The sequence below is a fragment of the Dendropsophus ebraccatus genome, chromosome 6, assembly GCF_027789765.1.
Source record: "Dendropsophus ebraccatus isolate aDenEbr1 chromosome 6, aDenEbr1.pat, whole genome shotgun sequence".
Classification (NCBI taxonomy): Eukaryota; Metazoa; Chordata; class Amphibia; order Anura; family Hylidae; genus Dendropsophus; species Dendropsophus ebraccatus.
This window is the reverse complement of record NC_091459.1, coordinates 28,478,792-28,489,234: the sequence shown is the minus strand read 5'-3', so window position 1 is coordinate 28,489,234 and position 10,443 is coordinate 28,478,792. Positions and strand designations below refer to the sequence as shown.

At 40.1% G+C, this 10,443-nt stretch overlaps 1 protein-coding gene across 2 annotated transcripts in view; it reads left to right on the top strand.

The window, feature by feature from the left end:
• LOC138795523 (midasin-like) overlaps positions 1 to 10,229 on the top strand; it is an 82,126-nt gene extending 71,897 nt beyond the window's left edge. For both annotated transcript variants that reach the window (XM_069974739.1, XM_069974738.1), the window contains exons 48-53: positions 628 to 824; positions 1,101 to 1,321; positions 3,665 to 3,778; positions 6,432 to 6,564; positions 8,550 to 8,657; positions 10,143 to 10,229. In XM_069974739.1, coding sequence (XP_069830840.1) covers positions 628 to 824; positions 1,101 to 1,321; positions 3,665 to 3,778; positions 6,432 to 6,564; positions 8,550 to 8,592 — 708 coding nt within the window. In that variant the 3' untranslated portion in view covers positions 8,593 to 8,657; positions 10,143 to 10,229. The remainder of the gene's footprint in view (positions 1 to 627; positions 825 to 1,100; positions 1,322 to 3,664; positions 3,779 to 6,431; positions 6,565 to 8,549; positions 8,658 to 10,142) is intronic.
• Positions 10,230 to 10,443: the final 214 nt, after the last annotated feature.

Here is a 10,443-nt window from a genome sequence, read left to right as displayed (position 1 = left end):
GCACTTTTTATTGTAAATCAAACTATACAAACACATGACACCTAAAATGTCAAGTAACTGGTTGACAATATTGGACAAGCAACAAATAGAAACAATGGCATAAGAGAATAGGAGTATGTGCTCATAATAACATATTAGAGCTTATAAGTCTGAAAGAGAAAAAATACAGAACAAGTTGAAGAAAAATAAAAGTGGTATTTATGTGAAAGGTCCAAAAATCATTTTCCCTTGGCGGAACGCTAAACATATCAAGGTTAAAAATCCTTCCAGAAAGGGTCAACTGTACTGATACTAGTTTTTTCTGTTCTACTGAATTTTGGCATTGTCATTATAATCTCCACCCACCCATTATTATAATGAGGACTATCTTACAGCAGCTGTAAAGTGACGTAGTGGAAAGTAATAGTTTCTCCTACTATTTAGCAGTTTAAGGGTAGCTTCACACACATCGTATCGCAGCAGATTTGATCTAAATAACAGAACACCGCATCAAATCTGCTGCGGATCCTGTACGTGTGAATGCACCCTAAAGCATGACTGCTAGAACTAATATTTCTTTAACCACTGCTGCATAATTCAGATTAATTTGTCTGGTCGTATAAACCGTATAATGCTTTTCTGTTTCAGCAAGTGCAGGATATTATTCAGTGTCAAGTATGTGCTCTCAGATCCTCTCATGGAGGTTGTTTGTTATCACTTGGTTTGTGGCCTGATAAAGTGCCTAATGCCATCCTTTCTGCTGAGGATTCTATGTTATCTACTATTCTGAGAGACGGACAAGTCCTTCTTTATATCCTCAACAGACATTGCCTACGAAAAGACAGGTAAAGCCTCATTCACGTCTCATTGTTTACATTTAGCATGCACGTTGAAAACGCTCCTTTAGAAGGGTCTATTAGGCATTTTTTTTTCTACTTCTGGAATTCTGTTTATCATATACTTTGTGCTCACATGTATTCTCTTGCGTTTGTTTTTCAACTTGTTAGATATACCATGCATTTTGTTATACTCTGCTGAGGTTGACAATAATTTAACAGTCTCTTGGTAGTGTCAACTTGCCCTCTAATTATTATTTTTTTTTTTATTCCATTGCTTTACAGAAAAATTCCACTTGCGATGCACGATCTTCAGTTGATAGCAAAATCGTCTAATACAGACAATCTCAATTTTAATGCTTTGGAAATGGAAGGTGATTGGATGGATGATCCTTTGGTGGTTCAACATTCTGTCCAGCTGATCATTGAGAAATCAAGCTCATTAGACTGGATAATGAGGATGCGCTGGCTTTGCCATTTATCCAAAAAATTGCCATCTGAACTGGGTTAGTTTATTTTATTGTAATTTTTTTTTTTTTTTTTGTAGTCTTAAGGAAAAAATTAATTAAGCAGTCTTGCCCATAGCAACCAATCAGAGCTCAGTGTTGATTTCTATTGCCCTGGTAAAATGAAAGCTGATCTGTGGTTGCGATGTGCACCAAATCAAGACAGCGTGATAAATCCCCCTTAGGGTATACACACACCGTATACGCAGCGTATTTACTGCTGCGATACGCAGCAAATACGCAACAAATACACAGCAGATTAGATCTAAATAACTGAACACAGCATCAAATCTGCACCATCAAATCTGCTGCAGATCTGCTGCGTATCTGCTGCGTATACGGTGTGTGTGTTTGTACCCTTAGCGTACAAACACACACACCGTATACGCAGCAGATCTGCAGCAGATTTGATGCTGTGTTCAGTTATTTAGTTCTAATCTGCTGCGAATCGCAGCAGTAAATACGCTGCGTATACGGTGTGTGTGTGTTTGTACCCTTAAACTTAAAAGACAGTTAAGCTATATAAGGGGTCACTTTTTTTTTAGATGAAGCGATGTAGAGGAGAAAGCGACCGCCAACCTGTCGGATCGTCACTCACTTCCTCCTCATTCCCCGCTTGATGCCTGTGCTATTACACAAACAGACGTGATCTATGTACCAAGGCCTAGTAGAGACGTCTGACTGCCAAAGTAAGGGGTCATTTACACGTCTGCAGAATGCTGTCTGTGCAGAGTGTAGACTGGACCTCCGAGCTCACAGACTCATGATTAATTATGATGTCTGGAGCTCTTAAACTGTTTAACAGTTTGCGGTAGTGTACTGACACAGCTACGCAGCTGTCAGTACGCTATCGCAAACTTTTAAACTGTTTAGGAGCTCCAGACATCATAACTAATCATGATTCTGTGAGCTCCGAGGTCCAGTCCGCAGAACACAGTCGGTGCATGGACTGAATTCTGCAGACGAGTGAATGACCCCTAACGAGTCGCACAGGTGCCATACCTGTCATTTATCCATTTCACGCTGTGGTCACACATGCATTAACACAATAAAAATGCAATTCAATAAATTGTTTACTTGAATTAATAATTTCATTGCAGTAATTATTTAATGGCCATCCTTTGTTATATTAACGCAATAAAACTTCCAATGTGTGTGAACATACCTTAAATCCGTAATCACTATTGATTAGTGGCAGGTGTCTGCAGTTGACAACCACCATATATAGAGCGCTCTCGGCTTCTGATGCTGCGTTTACACGGAACGATTATCGTTCGAATTTCCGCATAAACTGTGGCATTTGAGCTATAATCGTACCGTGTAAACACAGCAAATGACGAGCGAGAAATCGTTCATTTTAATCTTTCAACATGTTCTTAAATCGTCGTTCACTGAAAATTCACAGATCGCTTTGTGTAAACAGGCTTTCACCGATTTACGCTATGTAAAAGATGGGCTTAAGCGATCTTAAAAACAATTGCAGTAACGATGATTGTTATAAAAAAAAAAATCGTTGCTTCAAAATCGTTAAACGATCGATTGGGCGTATTTTCGCTCTGTGTAAACGTAGCATGAGCTCGCTCTATTTACTCCTTCAGGACTGCTGATGTGTACGAGTGTATATATACACAGTCGTGAAGAGGTCAATATAAATCAGATACATAGATGTATGTCATTGGTTTAATATGATTGAGACTTATAACAAGATTCATTTTCCTTTTTCAGACAGTTAAAAAAAGGTCATATTTTAAGTTAAATTATTTTATTTTATTGAAATTCTGTTTTCACTTTTGTGTTGTAAATTTCATTAGTATTTTTTCTAAATAGACGTTTTATTTACAACATTGAGTGTTTAATTCAAACATTTTTGCAAGTAACAAATGTTTGCAAGCTGAACATTATTTAACTATTAAGGTAATGTAATGCATTACTATTAATCCTAAAATCCTTTAATATGTCAGATGCAATTCACATTCCAAACTGCTGGCACTGTTATAAAGCTGTTAGATCACGGAGACACATTAATGCTATGTGTAAACCTAGTCTAACACCTGGTCCCCTCCCATTCCTGCTTAGAGCTCAGCTGGCAGCTGTCTGTCAGGCAGGGTCAGGTATGGGAGGGGAGGTTAGGAGATATTCTAAAATACCTTGTGTCTCCTTGACCTAACGGCTATCTAACAATTTTAGAATTTTGAAATGGACCTGACAGATTCACTTTAAGCCCTGTGGCAATATAAGGAATTTCTTTAGCACAAAACTCAGGTAGTTGTATTTAAGCTGGCATTCTCCAGTGTATGAAGGAACTTAAACAGACAAATTATATATTTACTTTTTCTTATACAGATCATTTACGCACAGAGATTGATGCCGGGGCACAAGCATTGAGTAGGTTCTATTCCAGTCCACTGTCTGAAGAAATGAACAGTGTTATGAAACTACTCTACACTTCAAGATTAGGTTAGTAATCTTTTTAATATGATGTTGAAACTGTACAGGAATATGTTTTGCCAGCTAAGACAATTGACTCATTCTCAAAATGTTTGGGAATTGTCTTGGTAAAGTCTACTGCTACCTTTAAATCTTTACCATGCAGCTTAAAAATTCTCCCCTGCAGGATGTTTCGGTAGGAAGAGTTATTCTAGGTAAAAGACTGGTTGAGAAGTAAGAATATTGTCTTAGATTAATCAGTGTTTTTGAGGAAACAATCACAGCTCAGCTTTAAGGGCCAATTATAGGCCGGGAGCCTTGCAAGAAATACTTCATCAGCCACTGTAAAAGTGACGGCAATCTGTCAAGGACAGGCAAAATTCCAAATCCTCGGCTAATTGTCGAGCATCGGCCACACACCTTCCTGTGTGTAAAAAAAAAAAAAAAAAAAAAATCTGCTATCCTATCCTCCGTCTCTCATCCAGCCGCTTTCTTCAGGCCCCGCCTCCTCCAGCTGTCAATTGTTGTGTCACAAGTCTCTTACCTTCATCCTTGGTGCCGTTCCTGTGCAGTTTGTAGTGTGATCTTGTGTCTGGTATGGCCATTTGAAGCACTGAACATGGGGCTAGCATCCCCAAAGTGCTGATCTACCGCTTCTAATGATTATCAGTGGAGTGTAACTAAAAAATTATAACCCCCTACTGTCTCTTGGCCAGGGAGAATGAATTTAGTAAAAACGTATATATTACCTACTTTTTTACTATATATAATATAGTATTATACTTGCTACAGACAATACCAATCAAATTACCTGCCAAGTTTATCTGGGAAAACTCACGTCCACGGATATCATACTCATTCTTAATTCAGGGAGGGTGCGGCTTGCCAGATTTAAGGACTTACTACAGAACGACCCATCTATCAAAATGGCTCTTTGGTTACTTTGATATAAACACCACTTTGTAGTCAGTTGGAAAGGCATTAAAATCTAGTTTGCCTATAGTCAGATTGCTCATACCCTTACAGACCACTACTGCAGGGAGCACTGGATGTTTGGCAGAGATACTTTTCTAAAACTTTGGGTTTTTGTAGACTCCCGCCACATATGCCTTTTTCTCAATGCCTCCCCTCAACCCCTCATCTACGTCCTGTAAAACCCACACCAACCCTAGCTGAGCTGCTGCCTACAATACCGCATGGTACTGTGGCGAGTCTTCAGGAAGGGATTTTTAAGAGTCGTTGTGATAAACTGTGCAAGAAATTCCCAGCTATGGGGGATGATTTGTGACTCGAACAATTCTTAAACTTGACTTGCCTCCCTTAAGGTATTCCTTACATATTATACAAAACCTGCAGAATGAGGCTGACGACAAACCAAGTTAGATTACTGCATGAGAGCGTGAGTTAGACAATACCTTTACCCCCTCTCTATTGTGGCACAATTTTTTGCACACATCCATGGCTTCTGTTAAAAAATTCAGGAGATCTTATACCAACCAAGAACATGGTGGTACAGAACACTTCATTTACTAACACAGCTGAATTTTATGGATAATGATGATTGCTGGAGATGCAAGGCCCACCCTGGTATTTTGTCACATAGAATGCCTTCACATATACCGTATTGCAGAGGATTTCCCGTACAAAATCCGAATGGTACAAATAAAGGCACATAATGCCCTGCTGAGGAAATACTTTGCCATTTAGTTACATAGTGATCATTATCGTAGCTGATTTCATTGCGATAAACTTGCAGCATGAAATCTGCTGCGATACGGTATGTGTGAAGGCACCCATACAGTATATTGGCCAGCTGTGCTTTAATCAGGGCATTTTTGCAATGTATACCCAAGATAAATGGGGTTGGGATAACACTAGATGCAGGTTTACTGCTGTTCTGGATCCCCACATCTAATTTTACCCATACGAAGCACAACTTGCCTAGCTGATTGCTGATGGCAGCCAGACTCCTCATTCCATTGGAGGTCAACCTCCCCTCCATGAGTTACAGAATGGATTTACAAAGTACAGCAAATAGCTAGGTTAGAGGAACTTAGTGGTTGGGAAGCAGGCAGGCAATCACAGTAAATTTCTTAAAACACGGAGTGTGTTCTTTTAGATATATCTGAAACTCTCTGGCTCTTGTGGCATAGATACCCCACAGAAACAAGCCGCTTAGTATGTTCGTTTCCACACGAAAATAGACCTATCTTGTTGTCTATATAATTTACAGTTTGAAATAACTTTTTGTATGTCATTTTTCAGCCACAGGTTTCTTTTTGTTGTTAGTTGTTCACAAAAAGTGTAAACTTTACTAGAAAATAAAAAAAATATCTTACACTTCTAATATAATGCTGATGCTAATATAAGGCCTGCGTGTCCTTTCTCATACCTGTATGTTGAGCACCATTTATGTTAAAATTTTGTATTTAAATAAAAATAGATTTGATAAAATCAGTGGAGCGGGCTGATCCCTTCATCTTCATCGCTCTATTTGCAATAGGGAGACTAATCTAACCTGCTTGATAGTTTCCCTTTAAAGTATTGAATGTGATGGCGTACCATTTATGGGATTGCTCATTAATGCAGGTTTATACTAGTCGTTTTTTTTTTTTGTTTTTTTTTTTGGTGGATCATCATTTTAACAGTAATTCCAAAAGCTACCTTTTTCCCTCTAATGTAGGTGACAATTGTGCACCAGTTGATCCTCGCTGGAATTTGCAGTTGTTGGACATTATGAAACATTCCCTCTCACTTGATTCTGGCATGGAACCAGATATGGAAATATTCAGCCAGTTGGATAGTGTAATCAACAGGTAAGGCTTAATATGTAATCTATCTACCAAGAATGAATATACCGGCTCTCTAGAACACTAAATATTTGGATATTCAAAAAAAATAAACAAAATAATAATAATACGACAGTGACGCATTAAAATTAATCAAATACTTTACTAGTGACTTACCTTATTGACAAACTGTGAGAAGACAAGTTGCTTAAAGCACAATTACTCAAAAGGGCAATTTTGAGGAAATTGAATATTTTTTATTCTATTTCCTCAAAATTGCCCTTTTAAATATTGTGCTTTAAGCAACTTGTCTTCTCACAGTTTGTCAATAAGGTAAGTCACTAGTAAAGTATTTGATTAATTTTAATGCGTCACTGTCGTGTTAATTATTATTATTATTATTATTATTATTATTCAGAACTCAATAGTACAGGAGATTTTAAGAAACGTTGTAATTGGGTTTATTTGCCGAAAAATGCATATTTTTTTTTTTTATCATGAAAAAGCAGTTTCAAGCTCTCACCCTGTCTTCATGGTTCTTTATGGAGAGAGGAGGGGTGGAGGTCAGATGAGGCACCAAAACAGGACAGCAAAGGCTATCTCCTCTGAAGTCAGCACTGACCTCTCTGACTTCTGAATATGGCCTTCACACAGCTCCCACTGTGTAATCCTTTGTTCTGTGCTCTCTGCTGGCGACTAATCTCCCTCCTCCCCTCTCCATAGGTAACACAGGGCTCGACTGATGTAAAAGTCGAGATTTCCTGATAATGAGCAGTGAATGAGAGAGAGAAGGGAGGGGGCCTGGGGAAAGTCTTTTTGAATGCAGAATGGCATATTTGCCTAATAAACCCAATTACAAAGTTTCCTAAAATTGCCTGGACTATTGATTTCTGCAAAAAAAAATAAAAAAAAATAATGAAACTACAGTGACACTTTAAAGCTAAGATTGGTTGAAATATTTGGTGTCCTAGGAAGCTCATTCTTTCTTGGTTGATCATTTACATAGTTGAAAAGTGAAAAGTGTCCCTCCTAAGTTTTTACTTGGCGCACTGCAGTCTTGAGCACCAGAGTGATGTCAAAGCAGAGCACCCCCCCCCCCCCCCCCCCCCAATATTCATAAAGTGGGGCAACCCAGTACATTAAGGGGGTTCCTTTTTCTTCTCCGCACCCCCTGCCTTATGGGAACATAACAGCGGGTAGAGGCTTCTTTTTTTTAAAAAAAAAGTACCATCTTTTTACACCCTAGTTGTATAGGTTATGATTAATTGTCCTCTTTAAAGGGGTACTCCAGCGCGGGGGCACTTTTTTGCTGGGAACGGGGAGGAGGTGGCCGAGGGAAAAGACGTCCACTCACCTCCCCGGTTCCAGCGGCTGGTCCCGCATCGCAGCACTCCGGTGCCCGGTTCACGGCCGCTTCCGGGTGTCTGACGCGGGCCCGAGACGTTACGTCTCAGGTCCGCTCACGTATCGTCTCAGGCCCACGTCAGATACCTGGAAGCGTCCGGGCACCGGAGCGCCGCGATGCGGGATCCGCCGCTGGAACCGGGGAGGTGAGTGGACGTCTTTTCCCTCGGCCACCACCTCCACGTTCCCAGCAAAAAAGTGCCCCCCCCCCCCACACACACTGGAGTACCCCTTTAAAACGCTTCTCTATTATCTTACATAGGTTTATTATAGTAACCTTGGTAATTTTAAAAGAAGCCCACCACCCTTATAGGGAACCTGTTGGCCTGGTTTAGTCGTTTTCCCAGTACCTTTTTATATGCTAAAGAGTCTTGTCTAGGACTGATATCTATGTATGTACAAGCTGATGCCCTAATTTTTGTTAACTATTATGTGAAGCTCTGCATTTTGGGATTGATGATAAAGCCTGGCGGAGGAGGGCACAGTCATCCTGACCATAAACAGCTCTCTCTCCTCTCTTCTGTGATAAAATACATCAAATTAGCGTTCAGCACAAGAGCGGATAAAATGTTTTAATAAAAATGAACAAATGTATTTTGCCTTGACAGAGCAATTCTGCTGATCAACCGGCAAAAAACAATCTTTTTCTGAGGCACATGTGTCCAGGAAGCCAAAAAGACTAAGTGCTCTGAAAATTGCTGCGGAATTTCACAAAGGTACATTTACGGTTGTTGTTTGTTTTTTTTTGTTTGTTTTTTACATCTGTGCTGTCTATATAAAACTGTTTTAAATGAAAGACCGAATCACAAACCACATAGATATGTAGACTAGAATAGTGTGTGTGTGGGCCAGCACCATATTTACCCACCTTTGCTTTGTGCACTGAGGCATAGTCTTTCTGGAAGTGGAACTGTAGAACTGTTCCCTTGAGGGTGTGTTCACACGTACAGGATCTGCAGCAGATTTGAAGTTGAAGATTCAAAGCAAATCAATTCTGGACCATCAAATCTGCTGCAGATCCTGTACGTGTGAACGCACCCTAAAGTTGGTAGTTGAGCTTTCAGGAAGCTCCCAGTGCACATTAGGGTAGCTTCACACGTACAGCATCGCAGCTGCTTTTCTGCAGCAGATTTGACTAAATGAATGAACACAGCGTTAAATCCGCACTGTAAAATCCGCTGCGGATCTGCTGCGGATTTTAAAGTGCAGATTTAATCCTGTGTTCATTCATTTGGTCAAATCTGCTGCGGATCCGCAGCAGAAAATCAGCTGCGATACGGTATGTGTGAAGCTACCCTAAATGTTCTGATGTCACTTTTAGAGGCAGTAAGCAACTGTGTAGGAAGTGATGCACTTGGGGGAACTTCTATATGTGATCTACCGCTCTGTGGCTAAGCTGTTGCATTCAGTAGTTAAAGGAGTGCTCCGGCCGAAAAAATGTTTCCTTTGAATCAACTTGTGTCAGAAAGTTATATAGATTTTTAATTTACTTCTATTTATTCAAGTACTTATCAGGTGCTGTATGTCCTGCAGGAAGTGGTGTATTCTATCATGTCTGCTGTCCAGGTCAGGAACTGTCCAAAGCAGGGAAGTTTTTTTTTTTTTTTTTTTAATGGGGATTTGCTACTGCTCTGGACAGTTTTTGTCACGGACAGAGGTGGCAGCAGAAAATAGTCACGAACCTATGTTAAAGGGTACAATTCGGCACAGTTGTGCTGATATGGTTCCCTGCAGCCAGTATAGAGCTACTGTGCAGCTCAGGGAGCATCCCAGCCATTGCTGCTGCAGCAGCTTTATTGACAGACCGAGACCCTTTAGTGGCTCCCCACCCAGACAACTAGTTGTCAGCCCTCTGCCAACGTCATGCGACATAATGAAAAATCTTTTTTACCTTAATAAAGCTATTGCTGCAGCCGCTGCTGGTAATTTGCTCTGCGAGCTGCACAGTAGCTCTATACAATTGTGCTGATATGGTTTCCTTTTTTTAATATGGTTTGTGTCCTTTATTTGCTGTGATTGCAGTTTGTATAGTGCCAATAAAAGTGCATATGATCTGTATACATAGAGGGTGAGATCTCACAATGATTTCCTCAGGTGAGCCAAGGGGACCCCAGTCCGACACTGCAAGCTCCATGTAATCAACACTTGTTGTCATAAAAACCTATAGACTATTGTATATTTTTTGTTTTCCTCTTTATTAGATCCGGCTGTCCATCAGGATCTTCCCCATCCAGTGGTCGCCCATCTTGCTGCATTCTTTGATCTCTGGGATATGCTTGTGTGTGAATACCTGGAGTCTAACCTTTCTCCATTGACAGATGAAGCAACTAGTAAGGTGGTATCTGATCTATAAGTGTACTTTAATTCCCACTCGTAAAAAATATACTAGGAGATTACGAGATTGGTCAAGCTGTTTTATAGTAAGATTGTCAGATCAAGTGAAGGATATATCCCCCTGCCTAGTCACTGACACTCCATGTCTCCCTGATTGAACAGCCAGCT